The sequence below is a fragment of the Quercus suber genome, unplaced genomic scaffold (assembly GCF_002906115.3).
Source record: "Quercus suber isolate HL8 unplaced genomic scaffold, Cork oak 2.0 scaffold_732, whole genome shotgun sequence".
Classification (NCBI taxonomy): Eukaryota; Viridiplantae; Streptophyta; class Magnoliopsida; order Fagales; family Fagaceae; genus Quercus; species Quercus suber.
In genome coordinates, this window is record NW_027070172.1 from 226,021 (window position 1) to 246,337 (window position 20,317).

General features: G+C 32.6%; 2 protein-coding genes across 2 annotated transcripts; both read right to left on the bottom strand.

Moving 5' to 3' along the window:
- Positions 1-549: 549 nt before the first annotated feature.
- On the bottom strand, positions 550-1,110 carry LOC136064673 (uncharacterized). Its single transcript, XM_065766697.1, has 2 exons — positions 932-1,110; positions 550-844 (listed from the first exon to the last, which is right to left on the bottom strand). Exons 1-2 carry the CDS (start codon positions 1,108-1,110, stop codon positions 550-552), a joined length of 474 nt encoding a protein of 157 aa, XP_065622769.1.
- A 15,485-nt stretch (positions 1,111-16,595) lies between these two features.
- Positions 16,596-17,438, bottom strand: LOC136064674 (F-box protein CPR1-like). Its single transcript, XM_065766698.1, has one exon. It carries the CDS (start codon positions 17,436-17,438, stop codon positions 16,596-16,598), a length of 843 nt encoding a protein of 280 aa, XP_065622770.1.
- Between the last annotated feature and the right edge of the window lie 2,879 nt (positions 17,439-20,317).

Here is a 20,317-nt window from a genome sequence, read left to right on the forward strand (position 1 = left end):
TGGATGGTTTTAATCTTGTCATCATCCGAGAACCCTATAACTGGTTGGATATCCTGTTTAGGTCTCTTCGGATCTTGACCAAAGTCCCCTACTGGTAACCGGGCTACCGACATAATCTTGGACAGCCAGGCCCTTGTTCTCCCCGATGCGGTGAAGATGACGTTGATAATTCCCAATAGAGGCTTCGAAGAATCGTTCCTCTGGGGCTCAGAATTCATCTGACCTCCTCGGCCGCTGGAGTGATGCAAGAGGTGTCTCAACTTACCTTTGCGGACTAACTGGTCCAAGTGATCCCACAAGCTTCTGCAATCCTCAGTGGTATGCCCATGGTCTTGGTGGTATTGGCAATAGAGATTGTGATTGCGCCTCTCAGGATTCCCCACCATCTTACTCGCCACTTAAAGAATGGTTCATTCTTGATCTTTTCCAAAACTTGGTGGACTGGCTCATTGAACACAGTATTGACTGCTTAAGCATTTGCTGATCCTGACTGCCCAACGAAATCTCTCCATGGCTTGTTGTTATTGTAACGGTCTGACCTAAAATCCCTCATTTCCTGGGGGATAACCTTGTCCTTACCCTCCCTTGTTCTCGATCTTCTTCAACTCTTTTATATTTTTCAATACGGTCTATGAGCTGACACATGTTAGTAACGGGTTTACTAGACAAGGACATCCTTAAACCGTGGTCAGTAGGGAGGCCGAGCTTGAACGTGTCGAGGGCCATTGCATCAAAGTTGCCTTCCATATCATTAAACATCTCCCAATACCTATCTGAATACGCCTTCAGGGTCTCACCCTCTTGCATGCTCAAGGATAGCAGAGAAGACAAGGGCCTGGCCACTCTTCAGTATGTGACAAAACGTGAACCAAATGCTTGAGTGAGCTCTTTGTAAGAATTGATGGAATTTGCTTTCAGGCTGTTGAACCACCTTATTACAACTGGTCTAAGACTGGAGGGGAAGACCTTACATATTACAGCTTCATCTTTGGAGTAGACAGCTATCCTTTGATTAAAGTGGCTTACATGCTCCACAGGGTCTGTTTTACCATCATAAATGGTAAAGGTTGGCTGGTTAAAACGCTGAGGAAGTCTCGCTCCTTCGATCATGTGTGTGAAGGGCGACTTAGAGATTTGATTCAAGGCTTTGCTCATAGCATCGTTTCCTACTCCTCCACGTGATGGGCTTTGAGGTTGCCTCTTGCAACGGTGCTCCTCTTCGTAGGAAAATGATTCACTGATTAGTGTCCGAGATCTCTACTCGTAAGTGACATCTTGCTTGTCACCCCAATCCTCATCAGAATGCGAAGAGATTCGTTTTCTCTTTGCATGGTGCAATTCCCTCTTTAACCTCTCAATTTCCAGCTGTATGTTGTTATTTTTCTCTACATGAGACACGTGACTTCCTCCATGTGGTTGACTTCGCTCAGGGTGTGTAGTATGCACACTGCCTTCACGATCTTGTCTCTGCTCCAAATTGAGAAAAAGGTCTATGTGTTGGGACACCCCAGATTTTACTGGTTGTTGCCCTGGTTCAGCCATTATCAACTGTTGCTTCCACTTCTGCTCAAACTCTCCCCACAGACGGCGCCAATTGTAGGGTTAGGATTTGTGGCCCAAGCCCAAAACAATAAATTTGTAGAATGTGGATGATAGAGCTAGGTTGACTGTGGAATTCACAACGGTTGATCACAACGTCCAAGTATAAACCAGCATAAAGATATAGGTAAAGATGAAATAAGTTGAAGTCCGAAGAGGTTTATGATAAATTGAATAATGATTACAGTTCTAAGGGTTACAGTAAAACCTTTCTTTCTTTCTCTATCGTCTATCTTCCTCCCCATTTTATTAGGAGCCCTTCTTCTTTATATAGCATCCTTCCCCATTATCCCCATCGTCCACTTATTCTTCATCTGGGTACCTACTTGAGTGCATGTCATGTCATGTATCTTCTTTAGCTTTTTGTGAGTGGCGGTAACTGAGGTTACACCGTTCAGGAGTTTTCTTCACATAAATGCGGCCAGAAAAGTTGCTGCAGTGCATTTAATACGGTGGTAGCAGCTTTTCCTTTAGATATTTCTTCGTTCTTATCGTCTCCAGACATACTCAGAGCTTATCTTTATCATTGGGGTTGCTAGGAAGATCGTTCGGACCTTCCACACGTTTGATTAATCAAGACTATTCGTATCCGAGGAGTAAGACCTCTTCGGACCGCTGACGACCTCTTCAGATTGTACTCCTCCTTCGTTTCCAAGAATCCTTCTTCCAGATGGACTCCATCTCAGCTGGTTCCTTATCTTCGGATACACAGTAATCCTATAATAGGGCCCTAGGCCCACTACGTAAGGTTGGGCTTTTCCCCCCACATCAACAATTATGAAAACATTGTGATAACAATAAGAGTTGTAACATTTTCTCAAAACATTTATTTTTAGTTGTGGTTGGTCATAGTCTTATATTTTATTATTTTATTTCGACTTGTAAGAAATTGACACGTCAATAATTGTGAAAATATTGTGAAATTTGTTGTGTCAGTATAATAATATATAAACCAGCTTACATAAATATTTAAAAGAAAAAGGAAAAACACAAACCGATTACTAAAAAAAAAAAAAAAAAACTTTAGGCACTATAGCTACCATGCCAGTTGAATAAACTAAAAGCACTCCACAATAAGTGTTGTAACATTTTCTTAAAACATTTATTTTTAGTTGTGATTGGTCAGTCTCATATTTTATTATTTTATTTCGACTTGTAAGAAATTGACACGGCAATAATTGTGAAAATATTGTGAAATTTATTGTGTCAGTATAACAATATATAGACCAACTTACATAAATATTTAAAAGAAAAAAAAAACTGATTACTGAAAAGAAAAAAAACTGTAGCTACAGTGCCACTTGGTACTGTAGTTATTGTTCAAAACTTGGGAAAAAAAAGTGGCTCTCGAAGCCAAAGCATTGTAGCTATAGTGATTTAGCGCATTCGTGCTTTTATATATATAGATTTATTTTCAGTTATGGTTAGTCACAATTTGATATTTTATTATTTTATTTTGACGTATAAGAAATTGGCACTTCAATAATTATGAAATTTGTTGTGTCAGTACCACAATATATATAAAAGGAAAAAAAAAAATACAAACGGAAGACTTAAAAAAAAAAAAAAAAATAGTGTCTCACCAAAACACTGTTACCACTACAGTTCTTGCACAGTGCAAACACATTGAATGCACAGTGCCGAAGCACCGTAGCGGCATAGCCGCTTTTATATATAAAGAAAAAAAAACAAATCTTGACTTTTACACATTCTCCCCCCCCTCTAAAGTTCTTGCACAGTGCAAACACATTGAATGCACAATGCTGAAGCACTGTAGCGGCATAGCCACTTTTATATATAAAGAAAAAAAAACAAATCTTGACTTTTACACATTCCCCCCCCCCCCCCGGCGTAAATAATCTAGCTTCACCATTGGTTCTAACCAATTTTTGTATTCTTTAAACTAATCAAGATTAAATTGATGCAATGCTCTACTAATTTATTTTTAGGGAAATCATGGCCAAGGGGTTGAAAATAACCTTTTTGTAAATAAGCTCTTTTTATTTCATCCTAATAATTAGGATGGACAGATGAGACATTTTCTCATGGCCTCGAATTTGAAAGAAGATTATTCACGTCAATACAAATCTGCTTAGAAGATTAATCTTGCAATACTATTGATTTCCTTATAAGAAATTTGCCCACAGTGCTAGTAAAAGAATAAAGGGTAAACTGTAAATTCATTCAATATATTCAACTTAAGCATTAAACTGTTACATTAATCATGTTCAATAAAGTATTGATGTATTCTTTTACTACATATGCATATGTACAAGATGTATCACATAAATCCAATAAATTCAGTTAAAGGCTAAAGCAAGCACTAATTGACTAACTTTTTGAAAATATAAATATATATTTATATATATATATAGATTTTTAAAAATAGCAATTTTAAAATATGCCTTTTGAAAAAACAATTTAAAATATCACAATTCAACATTTGATTTGGGCTTTTAGGCCAATTTGTTTGTTTGGGCAATTTTTAAGAAATGTTAAATCCACAAAATTTTTCGCAACAAATCCTAGGTGACGATTTGTTATTGGTTCTAATTTATATACCATTGAAACTTTGTTGTTTACTAATAATAACTTGCCACTTAGGATTTGTTGTGAAAATTGTAAAAATGTTGTGAATTTCTTGCAATTTTTTGTTTCAATCTCAATGAACCAAAATTTTGGAGAGGTAAAATTTTATTTTTAATGGCCTCAAATTTTCATTTTGGATGTTCAAGTTTTTTTTTTTTTTTAGTGTGATCAACAACTCATATTAATTTAAAATTCATTTTTTTAGATATATATATATATATATATTTTTTTTTTTTTCAAGTCAAGGTTGTCTTGACTCTTGACCACCCTGAAGCCCAGAGAGAGGATATTAGTATGAAATTATTGGGATTCTTATATTAGATTGTGTGCTCTTCGCTTAGAATTAATGAAAAAGTCATATTTAATTACAATTTGCATAAAATATATTGGTGTTAAGTATTTAGGCAACATATTTGAGAAGAAAATGAAAACTTATTTATGCTCACTAAAATTGGAAAGAGTATTTCATAATTAAGATTTCATTTCTTAGATCTAAGAACAATTCAGAGGGCACATTATAACATGTTTGATACATCTTTAAATTTAATATATTTAATAGAAACTATGAAATAGATCAATTTCATATGAATCTCGAAGTTATGAAATTAAATCATTTCAAATGAATCTTGAAGTCATGAAATTAAATTATTTCAAAACACGGTTAAAACTAATGTTGTAAATTGGGTTAAGTAATGGGAGGTGAAGAAGAATGTCGTACTAATGGTGCAGGTGTATATATTTCGCGTTAGAAATTAGATGCATGTTTCTATCTTCTATTTAGAAAAAAAAAATGCATGCGGCGGGCCTTGACCACCCCTTTCTTATACTTACCAAAGGACCAAAGCGCAGAACTAAGGTGTAGGAATGATGTGTTTAAGGCCCACTATTGGGAGCATGCCTAAAGCCCACCCTGCCACATGCGATAGACGGGTTGCTAATGGGTTGTACCTTTGTACTAAAACACTATTTTAGCTTCTAAAAAAAAAACACTATTTTATGGTGGGATGAAGATTGGGTCAACTCCAGTTATACTGGACTTATTACAATGATGACCCACGTCATCATTCTAACAAATCCTGAACTCAAGCCGAGTACTTTTATAGCAATATGATAAGCCATAAATCATGTTGACGATAAAAATTACATATTTTTTTAGTTAGTATGTGGGTATATAGCATCCACTGCGAGTACGTGGTATTAGAGCATCTACAGCAATAGAGTTAAAAATTTAGCTTTACCCACGTCATCATTCTAACAAATCCTGAACTCAAGCCGAGTACTTTTATAGCAATATGATAAGCCATAAATCATGTTGACGATAAAAATTACATATTTTTTTAGTTAGTATGTGGGTATTAGAGCATCCACTGCGAGTACGTGGTATTAGAGCATCTACAGCAATAGAGTTAAAAATTTAGCTTTTTAACTCTATTAAAAGTTACTTTATTTATTTTACTTACTCACATACTACAACAGTGGATCTATTTTAACTTTCAACAAATAAAATAATATAATCATAACAATAAAATAATATAATTACAACAATAAAATAATATATCTCACTACCAAAAAACATCAACAGCACCAACCACAACCACCTCTACCATCAGCCATAGCCACAACCACCAGCACTAACACCACCACCAATCCATAGTAGGAGGGGAAAAAAAAAAGCCACCAACCCAAATCTTCAATCTTTTTCCTCAACCCAGACTAAACAAAATCACCCATCACAAAAAAAAAAAAAAAAAAAAAAAAAAAAAAAAAAAAAAAAAAAAAAAAAAAAAAACACGCTGCACAACCACCACCAACACAATATCACCAACAAACCCACAGCCACCAGAAACAACCCATAGCACACCACAAAACAAACCCACAACCACAAATCACAAATCGGACCCACAAATCACAAATCGAACCCACGCCAATACGACCCACCACTAGCAAAACGACCCACCACCACCATCTCCACCGTGACCCTTGAAATCTAGCAACCCAAACGTCGAAAGCCACTAAACCTAAATCTAGCTACCCAAACATCGAAACCACACCCTGATCTCAATCTCGATACCAATGCACACCGAGTCGGCAGCGTGGGTCTGAGGCTGATCGAAGGCTTGGGACGGCTGGTTGGTCGATGATGTTGAGCTTCGGTGGTGGCAACATTGACGATGAGTTGGGCTGGCAACGGTAAACGTGAGCTTGAGAGACCGAAGTTGAGAGAGTGAGGTTAAGAGATATACCGGAGTTGAGAGAGAGAGAGAGAGAGAGAGAGAGAGAGAGAGAGAGAGAGAAATAATGTTTTTTTAATCAACAACATAGAATAAAATAATGTTTTTTTATTTTTTTATTTAGCTCTCATGAATAGTGCACATATATAGATAGATGTGCACTATAGCAGTGGAGCTAAAAAAAAATAGATTTAGCTCCACTGTTGGAGCATAAATTTAGTGTCTAAGGAGCTAAAATTTAGTAATATAGTAGTATAACACTACTGGTATGAGTGCTCTTAGACCCTAGATACAAGTCGGTGCGAGCTAGAAGGCCGTTGTCAAGAATACATGGTATAATTTACCCATTTCTCATGGCTGCCCAAATCGGGCATTGGGGATGGTGCATTTAATACACAGCTTACTACTCTTTGGGATACTGTGGTCTCTGGACTGAGGACGTATGACCCAAATTTTGTACAGGTTATATATATCAGGTAATAATCTCTTTTAAAGTTATATAAAACTGATAAGCATGATGTCATGTAAGACAGACAGACAAAAGCAGGATCTCCAGATTCTGGTCGAAACCTCCACAAATGTGAAGTGAATGTAAAGATAACAACTGGCATGCATGGGTAGAGATGTTGATATCCAAACACTAAAAACTAGAAATATAGAAATGCCCATGTTATATATAGTAATAAAATCCTGTGTCAGATAAAAGAAAAACCATGGAAGAACACAAAAGGTAGGAATTAGCCATTTTCAATACTGGGTGCATAGCTTACCTCAACTAGGATAAGCTTTATTTTCCATTGACTTTTGCTGATTTAAGAGTGAATAAATGAAAGGACCCTAAGATGAATCTGTTAAGAAGATTACCAGGTGGACACAAAATAAAAAAGATACACAAATCCAAGTTTCTTTCCTTTCTAGAAATAAGAGAGAGAATAAGGTGCCGGGGGCTGTAAGCTTTACTGGTTAGGGGGATAAAATACTTTACTTCATTGAAATATATGAGAAGAGGTTTTTTTTTTTTTTTTTTTTATTTTTTGACTTTCCCAATGCCAGAACCACAATCTGCAGCAGTTTACTTACTGGTAAAAATTGGTATTGCCAACAAAGGTGTTAACACAGTAGTCAACTAGTCATATGCAATGGTAAAAGTATATACTATAAAGTGAAAGTGTCAAATATGTGTAATTTAAACTGATATTGAGAATAAGTATGATATATATATATATATATATCCTTTGATCCGATCTTGGTGCAAGATGAATTGTCATTGTCAAATATGTGTAATTTAAACTTCATGCAATTGGGAAAGGCAGATCCTAATTCATGTTAGAAACCTCCAATAACCCTTCATCTTGCACCACAATGACGATTCTGCACTTCTTCAAAAGAGTAAGACTGGCTTCTTTGGAAGAAAGAACAAAAGAAAACACCTGGGATGCCTTCTTTCTGGATATGGGCAAGACAAACCAGCTACTTTCAGATGCATTAAGTAATTGTTAAGAACATTCACCCTTTCTCATAAGTCCGGTTTTGAAAATCGGGCAGTTTGACTGCGGTTCGAAAGGTTCAATGAAAATTTAAAATTTCCGGTTTTGGTAGTTTAAAAAACCGGAATGATTGGCAGTTCCCGGTTACCGTGGTCTGACTGGCTGGTCTGATCCGGATTTTAAAACCTAACTCATAAGTTTAAACCTTGGGATAAGTGATAATTGTAGGGAATTAGGAATATTCACGAAATTTCCAAATCTATGAGATGCAAAAATAGAAAAAAAAAATGTGCTAGAGAAAACAATCGTAGTACAAAGGATTCACAATGCTTCCCTTTGGAACGATTTTATTAATTTCTCCCACTATCCCATAATAGAAAATTATATAGAAGAACAGAGGGAAAGTATAGAAAGAAACCAAATATTTTGCAAAACAATTCAAAGAAAAAGAACACAGCAAAGTTAAGAATAAGAATAAACTAAAGTTTGTATATTGAATCAAGCACTCCATATAATCACATATCTCTATAGTCTATTCATTCTGCCAGCCGATGAAAGAGATTCTTTCTAGAATAGGTTGGGTCAAATGTAAAAAAAAAAAATCCAATTGATTCATTCTTTTGAATGATAAAGCATTCATGTAAAAACATAATGTCAGAGAGAACGAGAAGGTAACTTGATCTAAAGCAGCAACCATCAGCTTCTTTATGTAAAGACTAGTTGCACAATAAGAAGAACAGAAGGTAACTTGATCTAAAGCAGCAACCATCAACTTCTTTATGTAAATACTAGTTGTACTTATCAGAAAAAATTTGCAAAGACTAGTTGCACAATAAGAAGAGCAAAGAAAATGAAATCCTTCACAAACCAAGAGTTTTTACACACTCTTTAAGCACTTACTTTTGTTCCTTCAATTGTAACTAGGCTCTCAATGTGATTAGCTGCCTCTATGCAGTGTACAAAATTATCACCAGTAATATTAGCCCATGAAATATCATCATGAGGAGTTTTTACCCGTTGTAGATCATAAAGTAACATCATTGAGTGAGATGCAAAGAGGAGCTCTTCATTCTTGCCAAATCCCACCAAACTATGAACACTTAAAGGTCCCACAGTTCATTGTTTTGTCCAAGACTCCTCAACCCGATATTCATTCATCGCCCATATGTCAAATGTATTCCTATACTCCCATATGTTAAATGTATTCCTGTACTCTTGATAATTTGTTGAGCTAATAACTATAGCGAGTGATCCATTCATATCAAAAGGATACCATTCTTTTCCATCTCCATCCAAGTCAATTTCAGGTACTTTTATGTATTGAGTCACCTCATTTTTTTATACCAAATGATAAGATAAGAAAACTATAGAATCCCCTTTTCTTTGCTACACCCCTCCAATGTAGAGCTACGTTAATGACTGCCTTCGAAAATGAATTCTCAAAAACAACTCCAGGCACAAGCATATCCTTTCTTCTCCAAGAATTAGTACTCAATGAGTACGCATCAACTTCAGAATAAATTTGATCTTTCAACTCTTTTGAGTAAGAAAATCTGACCAATTTGTAGTCATTACTTTCAGGATCATAACCAAATCCAAGACCAGTTAATGCAAAAATTCCTTCTATATGTTTGTCTAAGTCCAGTTTTGAAAATCGGGCAGTTTGACCGCAGTTCGAAAGGGTTCAATGAAAATTGGGAATGTGCAGAATAGCTTTGAAAATGATTTGTATATAGTTAGTTAGCAACACTTGAAACTATAAGGAAAGTAGACATCTCGAGTTTAAAAAAATCGAGATCCATTTACATAAATCTCGAGTTTTAGAAACTCGAGTTCCATGCAAAAAAAATTTTAGTTTTATCGCCCCTATAGTGGCGTTTTTAAGTCCTATAGTGACGTTTTAAATCCCTATAGCGGCGTTTTCTGCAAAATTTTTCATAAGTGTTCAATACCAGGTTCAAGAAGCCCTATAGTGGCGTTTTATACCCTATACTGACGTTTTAAAGCCTTATAGCGGCGTTTTCCTGCTAAATTTTTTAATAACTCCATTTTTAAGCCCTATAGTACGTTTTTAAGCCCTATAGCGGCGTTTTCCGAACTCGAGTTTTTAAAACTCGATTTTTACTTGGATTTTTTTACAGATCAAGCCTTAAAACTTGATTTTTATCTGGAACTCGAGTTTTAGATACTCGAGATGCTAGTTTCAATTTTCTTTGCAACGTGACAATAACTAAATATTTTAATATTTATTGTTATTTTAAAAAAAAATTCAATGAAAATTTAAAATTTCCGGTTTTGGTAGTTTAAAAAACCGGAATGATTGGCAGTTTCCGGTTACCGTGGTCTGACTGGCTGGTCTGATCCGGATTTAAAACCTAACTCATAAGTTTAAACCTTGGGATAAGTGATAATTGTAGGGAATTAGGAATATTCACGAAATTTCCAAATCTATGAGATGCAAAAATAGAAAAAAAAAATGTGCTAGAGAAAACAATCGTAGTACAAAGGATTCACAATGCTTCCCTTTGGAACGATTTTATTAATTTCTCCCACTATCCCATAATAGAAAATTATATAGAAGAACAGAGGGAAAGTATAGAAAGAAACCAAATATTTTGCAAAACAATTCAAAGAAAAAGAACACAGCAAAGTTAAGAATAAGAATAAACTAAAGTTTGTATATTGAATCAAGCACTCCATATAATCACATATCTCTATAGTCTATTCATTCTGCCAGCCGATGAAAGAGATTCTTTCTAGAATAGGTTGGGTCAAATGTAAAAAAAAAAAATCCAATTGATTCATTNCCAGATCATCAGGTTTTGGGAGCTTCTTGAATTCACTAGCGGCAGGATTAAATAAAAAATTCGTGTCACCTAGTGTAGAATTATTCAAACACATGACACCATTATTTCAACCTACAATTCTGAGAGATGCCTTACCATTGTTGCTAAGAGCAACTTGGTTAACATGCTTGGTGACGAAGATAGGATCTTTGATAAGATTACACCAGGATTTGCAAACACACTTGAATTGCAAGAGTGACTTGACTGGTAATCTTGCAAAGATGTCCATTAATACATCTTCAGGAAAACCGTTCCCCATACACTTGACATCTCTCTATTTGATTGTTTAACTTTTTAATATGAGAAAAAACGAATGCAGAGAATATTAATTCATGGTTAGTTTAATTGGATTAAAACTACGAAGTCTACCAAATTTTAATTTCCATCAATTCTATCCACTCAATGGATTAGTTTAATTAGATGGCTTTTTGTTATCTCAAGGAAGCTAATAAAGGATAAGGTTGTTGTTAAACGAACTGATATTTGAAGTTAAAACAAGAATATTTGTGACTAAATAATACTCCGGATATTTCTTAGTTAGTGGCCTAGCTGATCAGCGAGACACTCACACTAGTACTTTGTTTTTTAGCCGTCAAAGAAATTCTATGATCCTATTAACTTCTCAGAATTTTGAACGAATGAATTTCTGGGTCTAACTAAATTTTCTGCCCAGACAGAGTTCTACAAGGACTATATATATAGTTTAGGTTTGAATATGAGAGTGCTCTAATGGGGTTAGAACTGTGTGAGACGTGATGTATTTTATTTTTAGGTTTAAATATGCTTTTGATGCCCCTTTTTTTTTTTGGGTGGTTTTACTTTTCTTTTTAATTTTTGCTCATCGGGTGGTTTCATTATTTATTTATTGGCTTATCAGGGGTTTGATTTTAGTCCTTAACTAGTCGCTAACATGTGCTATGCACGAGAACCTACCTATTTGTGAGATAGATTAAATTTAATTGTATAAAATCTTAAACTGATTAAAAAACTATACCATTGCATGATTTGCTCTTTTATAACTTCAATTTGTGTCACAATTTGATGAATAAACCATTACTTGAACTTTTGAAAAATACAAAAATATTAAAGGATTAGATAATTCACGGCTTAGAAATTATTGAAAAAAAAAAAGACTAAACAATAGAGAAATGTAAGAGAAAGATTAATTACATTCAAAATAATAGTCCATGGCTCTAACTATTGAAATAAATCAAAGAATAATAATTCAGATGTTAAAACTTTTGAAAGGCAAAAAAATATTAAAGAATCATAAGATTTACTTCCGATAAATTTTTGAAAAAAAAAAATATATGATTGCACAATAGAGAAATATAAATGAAATTGATTAAATTAAAATCTGCTAAACATGTCCAAATATTGCAAAAATTAACACAAATTAAGATGTTAAAACTTTCAAATGTCAAAAAAGATATATAATTAAAGAATAAGTTATTGAAACAATTCAAAAAATATATGACTATTCAAAAGAGAAATATAAGAAAAAGAAAAAAGTATACAAACCCATAAAACAATAAGTTTTAAATTTTAATGGGTATTCCAGAAGACACGGCTTAAATTTGTAGCAAATCATGGTTTGATACACTTCACAACTTCACATCGAGAAAGCTCCCTAATAAGTGCAATTGTTCCAAGCTGTGCAGCCTGATGATGAATGAAATAGCATAACCTTATGGTTCATAACAGCTTAATTAATCGGTTGTAAACCATGTACGTGGGTGTTGCACTGAATTTTTTGTATTTCACTCCTTGTTAATTTGGAGCTAAAAAAAAAAAAAAAAAAAAAAAAACCTAAACTACTTGATTCCCTGTGAAAAGGAATTATACTTCTTCCCAATATTCCAATCCTGTATTATACTTTAATTTGGAAGATTATAAATATCAAACTTGGTTCGGTAACATATCCTTTGCAGAGAAGGAATTGGAGTTGAAAACAAATTGACTAAGTCAAAGCCGATTAAATTGGTATCAAATGCCTAGCTAAAAACTTCAACTATTCGAAGTGGTTAAGTATCCTTTGTTTAAGAGTTTTATCGGGTTTGCCTTTTTATTTATTTATTTTTATTTTTTAATTATAAAATATCGGATTTACTTTTGGAGATGGAAGGGAGGTTTTTAATTAGTTTAAAAAAAAAAATTGTGCTGATGTGAAAATTGTGGGAGCTTTAAAGGCTTCGGTTATATATCAAATCAAATCATATCATATACTATATAATAAAAGTTGGGCTTAAAAGCCGTAGTTGTGCCAAGTGGCTTCACCAAATTGCAGAAATTTTTTAGACTTTTAGATTTTAAAAAGAAAACATTTGCATAAAAAAAGTCTAATGCACGTTAAATTGCAGCAACGTATATGTAGTGTAATCTAATTCTTCTTATTTTTTAATTACTCCATTTAAAAATAAAGGTCTAATGCATCTTAAATTAGTAGTATTATGACATTGTAAATCTATCCCAAAAAACTGTATATATCACCCTCTCAAAAAAAAAAAAAAAAAAAGACAAGACGTTGTTGCTGAAGATAAAAAGTTGACTGGCCGAGGAAAACTTTAATAAATATCATATGGTGATATCATATCATATACTATATAATAAAAGTTGGACTTAGAAGTCGTAGTTGTGCCAAGTGGCTTTACCAAATTGCAGAAATTTTTTAGATTTTTAGATTTTAAAAAGAAAACATTTGCATAAAAAAAGTCTAATGCACGTTAAATTGCAGCAACGTATATGTAGTGTAATCTAATTCTTCTTATTTTTTAATTACTCCATTTAAAAATAAAGGTCTAATGCATCTTAAATTAGTAGTATTATGGCATTGTAAATCTATCCAAAAAACTGTATATATCACCTTCTCCAAAAAAAAAAAAAAAATGAAGACAAGACGTTGTTGCTGAAGATAAAAAGTTGACTGGCCGAGGAAAACTTTAATAAATATCATATGGTGATATATATCAGCATTTAGATCTAGGCTTTGATGAATAAGCCTAACAAACCATATATAATGTAAATCTATCCAAAAATCTATATATATCCCCAAAGAAAAAGGCATTGTTGGTGAGGATAAAAAGGTTGACCGGAGGAGAAAAAGTTTGATAGATGTATATGATGATATATATATATATATATATCAAAAACTAAATTAACGCATTATCAGGAAATTTTTAAATAAAAAGAATTATATTCCGTATCAATTTCTTTAGAGATCTATATTAACATAGACTTCAAGGAGTTTAGGGTATTTGTTTTTTATTTACACTCATTTTTTAGGTGGAGTATATATAATATACATGGTTGGTATATTTTTTTTCATTCTCCAACTTATTATACAGTTTTTTGGTTTAGGCTTCCATTTTCCTACCTACAATCATGTAGTATATATTTGTTTACTAATCAAATTGAATACATTTTATGTATTTGTTGCCTTTTGTTTAAGCTAATTTCCTTATGTTTGATCTAATTTATATGTTAATGGTTTGATCCAATTTAATTATTTTGTTGTCCAATATTTAATTATATCCTAAATTTGTTCAATCTTCATCGAATCAAATTTGGAGCATAAGGGCAAGAGTTTCACATCAAAAGTTTTTATTGAATTGTTATTATTAACATGTTTTACTTTTACTTGCCCATGAGATCATTTATTCTAATCAATTTCTTTATTGAATTCTTCTTATCAAGTTTTTACTTACAATTTTTTGTTTAATTCTTATAACATGTTTTATACACTCTCATTAATTCAAATAGATTCAAATATAGATGGTTACAAAAAAAAAAAAAAAAAAAAAAAAAAAAAAAAAACAAAATTTCTCCAAGTTGCCTTAAGCAAGGAAGTGACAGAAATGTTGCAAGAAATAAAAGATGACTTATGGCACTGGCAAGTTTTGAAGGTCAATAAGATTGGTGATTTCATTAATCTTTTTTTTTTTTTTTTTTTTTTTTTTTTTTTTTTTGAATTGCCAAATTTGGAAATTAATTCCCAATTTTTTTGAATCTTTACAATGTCATCGTTCTTCCAATATCATTTTTTTATTTTTTATTTTTATTTTATGTATTGATAATTTTTACTCTTGAGCCGTCCCTATAAAATAGGTTTTTTTTTTTTTTTTTTTTTTTGTTTCTTACAATTATGGAACTTATTTGACATAAGTTAATAAAATCAAAGTTGAAATGATAGATTTATTTATTTATTTTAAAGCCCGATAATAAGTGGTCATAGACTCATTTGTAAGTTGTCATAGTAAATTCCAATCATAGACTATTAAATTTACATAAAATTTTGCAATCTATATGGTTCTATATATATATATATATATTTTTTTTTTAAACTCAGTTTAATTTACTTCTTCATTTTTTTTTCAGGGTTGTCAAGAAAGATTTCAAGCATCTTAAGAAAGGTTTGTAATCTATATGTAGAACTTTGTAAATTTTTTTTTAATTGTAGCAATGTAGTGTAATCTAATTCTTTTTTTTTTTTAATTACTCCATTAAAAAAAATGTCTAATGCATCTTAAATTATAGCCGGTTTACTACACTAAGGAATAAAAAGAGGTCTAATGCATCTTAAATTGTAACAACGTATGCTACACTAAATCTAAAGGTCTAATGCATCTTAAATTGTAACAACGTATGCTACACTAAATCTAAAGGTCTAATGCATCTTAAATTGCAGTAACCGTATACTACAAAAAAAAAAGAAAAAAAGAAAAGAAAAGAAAAAAAAAGAGTGGTCTAATCTTAAATTGCAGCAATATTTATAGATTTTTTTCTTATCTTTTTCTCTTAAAATTTCTAAGTTTTTAAAAATCTTAATTTAATTACAATCCAAATTCTTTCTTCATCTATTTCTTCTTAATTTGATTACAATCCAAAATCTTCATCTTCATCTAATCTTTTTTTTTTTTTTTCATTTAAATTATATTACTACACCTATTAACTACAAATTTTTTGGATTAAAAAAAAAAGAAACATGATTATTTTTCACACTTCCACAAATTAAGTTTGAATCCAACAGAAATTGAGTTGAACTAAAACTATTTAAGAATGCTAAAATCAATCAATAAAAAAAAATTACTGCACATAAAAAATATTAAAAAAAAAAAGCACTCAATATATGACGTTTCACACCTCCACAAATTAAGTTTGAATCCAAGAGAAATTGAGTTGAACTAAAACTCTACTGAGTCTACTCTACTCTACTATTTAAGAATGCTAAATCAATCAATAAAAAACCAAATTTAAGTGAAGAATTGCAGAAGGAAGGACTTGACTTTTCAGTGAGAATAGCTATCTTCTTTTTATTTCTTTTATTTTTTGTGTTTCTATCTTTCTATTAATGTAGTTCAATAATTACTTAAATTCTATGATTTTTTTTTAAATATTTTACATAATGCAATTCATTTTAATTATTGATGTATTTTTTGATTTGGTGTTCTTAATTGATTGTGCAAATTATTTCCTCAATTATGGCAATATTAAAATGGCTAGACACGAATGCCAATATCAAAATGGTTAGACACAGGTAATTTATATGAAAAAAAAAAAATCCAATTGATTCATTCTTTTGAATGATAAAGCATTCATGTAAAAACATAATGTCAGAGAGAACGAGAAGGTAACTTGATCTAAAGCAGCAACCATCAGCTTCTTTATGTAAAGACTAGTTGCACAATAAGAAGAACAGAAGGTAACTTGATCTAAAGCAGTAACCATCAACTTCTTTATGTAAATACTAGTTGTACTTATCAGAAAAAATTTGCAAAGACTAGTTGCACAATAAGAAGAGCAAAGAAAATGAAATCCTTCACAAACCAAGAGTTTTTACACACTCTTTAAGCACTTACTTTTGTTCCTTCAATTGTAACTAGGCTCTCAATGTGATTAGCTGCCTCTATGCAGTGTACAAAATTATCACCAGTAATATTAGCCCATGAAATATCATCATGAGGAGTTTTTACCCGTTGTAGATCATAAAGTAACATCATTGAGTGAGATGCAAAGAGGAGCTCTTCATTCTTGCCAAATCCCACCAAACTATGAACACTTAAAGGTCCAACAGTTAATTGTTTTGTCCAAGACTCCTCAACCCGATATTCATTCATCGCCCATATGTCAAATGTATTCCTATACTCCCATATGTTAAATGTATTCCTGTACTCTTGATAATTTGTTGAGCTAATAACTATAGCAAGTGATCCATTCATATCAAAAGGATACCATTCTTTTCCATCTCCATCCAAGTCAATTTCAGGTACTTTTATGTATTGAGTCGCCTCATTTTTTATACCAAATGATAAGATAAGAAAACTATAGAATCCCCTTTTCTTTGCTACACCCCTCCAATGTAGAGCTACGTTAATGACTGCCTTCGAAAATGAATTCTCAAAAACAACTCCAGGCACAAGCATATCCTTTCTTCTCCAAGAATTAGTACTCAATGAGTACGCATCAACTTCAGAATAAATTTGATCTTTCAACTCTTTTGAGTAAGAAAATCTGACCAATTTGTAGTCATTACTTTCAGGATCATAACCAAATCCAAGACCAGTTAATGCAAAAATTCCTTCTATATGTTTGTCTACCAGATCATCAGGTTTTGGGAGCTTCTTGAATTCACTAGCGGCAGGATTAAATAAAAAATTCGTGTCACCTAGTGTAGAATTATTCAAACACATGACACCATTATTTCAACCTACAATTCTGAGAGATGCCTTACCATTGTTGCTAAGAGCAACTTGGTTAACATGCTTGGTGACGAAGATAGGATCTTTGATAAGATTACACCAGGATTTGCAAACACACTTGAATTGCAAGAGTGACTTGACTGGTAATCTTGCAAAGATGTCCATTAATACATCTTCAGGAAAACCGTTCCCCATACACTTGACATCTCTCTATTTGATTGTTTAACTTTTTAATATGAGAAAAAACGAATGCAGAGAATATTAATTCATGGTTAGTTTAATTGGATTAAAACTACGAAGTCTACCAAATTTTAATTTCCATCAATTCTATCCACTCAATGGATTAGTTTAATTAGATGGCTTTTTGTTATCTCAAGGAAGCTAATAAAGGATAAGGTTGTTGTTAAACGAACTGATATTTGAAGTTAAAACAAGAATATTTGTGACTAAATAATACTCCGGATATTTCTTAGTTAGTGGCCTAGCTGATCAGCGAGACACTCACACTAGTACTTTGTTTTTTAGCCGTCAAAGAAATTCTATGATCCTATTAACTTCTCAGAATTTTGAACGAATGAATTTCTGGGTCTAACTAAATTTTCTGCCCAGACAGAGTTCTACAAGGACTATATATATAGTTTAGGTTTGAATATGAGAGTGCTCTAATGGGGTTAGAACTGTGTGAGACGTGATGTATTTTATTTTTAGGTTTAAATATGCTTTTGATGCCCCATTTTTTTTTGGGTGGTTTTACTTTTCTTTTTAATTTTTGCTCATCGGGTGGTTTCATTATTTATTTATTGGCTTATCCAGGGGGTTTGATTTTAGTCCTTAACTAGTCGCTAACATGTGCTATGCACGGAACCTACCTATTTGTGAGATAGATTAAATTTAATTGTATAAAATCTTAAACTGATTAAAAAACTATACCATTGCATGATTTGCTCTTTTATAACTTCAATTTGTGTCACAATTTGATGAATAAACCATTACTTGAACTTTTGAAAATACAAAAATATTAAAGGATCAGATAATTCACGGCTTAGAAATTATTGAAAAAAAAAAGACTAAACAATAGAGAAATATAAGAGAAAGATTAGTTACATTCAAAATAATAGTCCATGGCTTAACTATTGAAAGAAATCAAAGAATAATAATTCAGATGTTAAAACTTTTGAAAGGCAAAAAAATATTAAAGAATCATAAGATTTACTTCCGATAAATTTTTGAAAAAAAAAAAATATATGATTCACCAATAGAGAAATATAAATGAAATTAATTAAATTAAAATCTGCTAAACATGTCCAAATATTGCAAAAATTAACACAAATTAGATGTTAAAACTTTCAAATGTCAAAAAAGATATATAATTAAAGAATAAGTTATTGAAACAATTCAAAAAATATATGACTATTCAAAAGAGAAATATAAGAAAAAGAAAAAAGTACAAACCCATAAAACAATAAGTTTTAAATTTTAATGGGTATTCCAGAAGATCACGGCTTAAATTTGTAGCAAATCATGGTTTGATACACTTCACAACTTCACATCGAGAAAGCTCCCTAATAAGTGCAATTGTTCCAAGCTGTGCAGCCTGATGATGAATGAAATAGCATAACCTTATGGTTCATAACAGCTTAATCGGTTGTAAACATGTACGTGGTGTTGCACTGAATTTTTTGTATCCTTATGACCTTGTTAGAAATATAGAATTCACTCCTTGTTAATTTGGAGCTAAAAAAAAAAAACCTAAACTACTTGATTCCCTGTGANTATTAATTACTTTTTTTTTTTTTCCTATAAAAAAAAAATTTAAATAAATTATTAACCATTACTCTAAGAGCACTCATTAGCATTTTGCTTTAATTTTTAATAGATAATCACAATCAAAATAAATATCTATTAATAACTGTGGGGGGTAAAAACTGAGAGCCACTTAACGGGCCTGGAGTACCGGGTTAAGAAGTATCATACTTTCGAAGAGATATAGTTGGGTAGGAACGGCCCATTTGAAGGCAAGAAGCCCAGAAGTAGGGGGGGAGTACTGTCCGAAGAGACCACCACGTGTCCGAAGACGTCTCACTCCTCGGCCACAAATAGTCTTGATAAAACAAACGTGAGGAAGATCCACACAATCTTCCCAGTGATCCCAATGATAATGATAAGTTCTAGGTAGGTCTGGAGATGATCAGAACGATAAGATACCTAAAGGAAAAGCTGCCACCACCGTATTTAATGCGCTACAACAGCTTTTCTGGCCGCATTTATGTGGAGAAGACCCCTGAACAGTGCAACCTCAGCTACCGGCACTCACCAAGAACTAAAGCAGACACCTGACGTGACGTGCACTTGAGTGGATACGCAGATGAAGAACGGGTGGACGATGGAGATGATGGGAGAGGATGCTATATAAAGAAGAAGGGTCCTTAACAAGGGGGAGAGAGAAAAAGAGAGAGAAAAGCTTGATTGTAACTCTGAATGTTATAATCACTGTTCACTCAATAAAACACCTCTTCGGACATTCATTCATGGAGTTGTTTGAGCATTATTTCATGTTATCCTTACTGCAAGTAATCTAGCCCACCACCGTCTACTTCAGAACCAGCCCAACTCTTTCGCCCACTCTCTACAAATTCATTGTTCTGGGTTCGTTGGGCCTTTAACCCATATCCTTTGGGTTTGGGCTACAAAAACCGACCCTACAATAACTATCATAATTATCGAATCATAGGCAAAAGGAGAGAGAAAATCTTTCTTTTTTCTTTTTTCTTTTTGCAAAACAACTTTTTTTTAGATAAAATTTTTTGGTGTATTTAAGGGGTTGGTGACTAGTTGAGTTAATGCTTTAACCCTAGATCATTTTGTAAGGA

Bases quoted from the DNA above. Each gene is read 5' to 3' on its own strand.
- LOC136064673 (XM_065766697.1), bottom strand. From the start codon at position 1,110: ATGATCGAAGGAGCGAGACTTCCTCAGCGTTTTAACCAGCCAACCTTT. The intron at 845-931 runs GTGGTTCAACAG...CACATACTGAAG, and splicing joins CTTAGACCAGTTGTAATAAG to AGTGGCCAGGCCCTTGTCTT.
- LOC136064674 (XM_065766698.1), bottom strand. From the start codon at position 17,438: ATGTGTTTGAATAATTCTACACTAGGTGACACGAATTTTTTATTTAAT.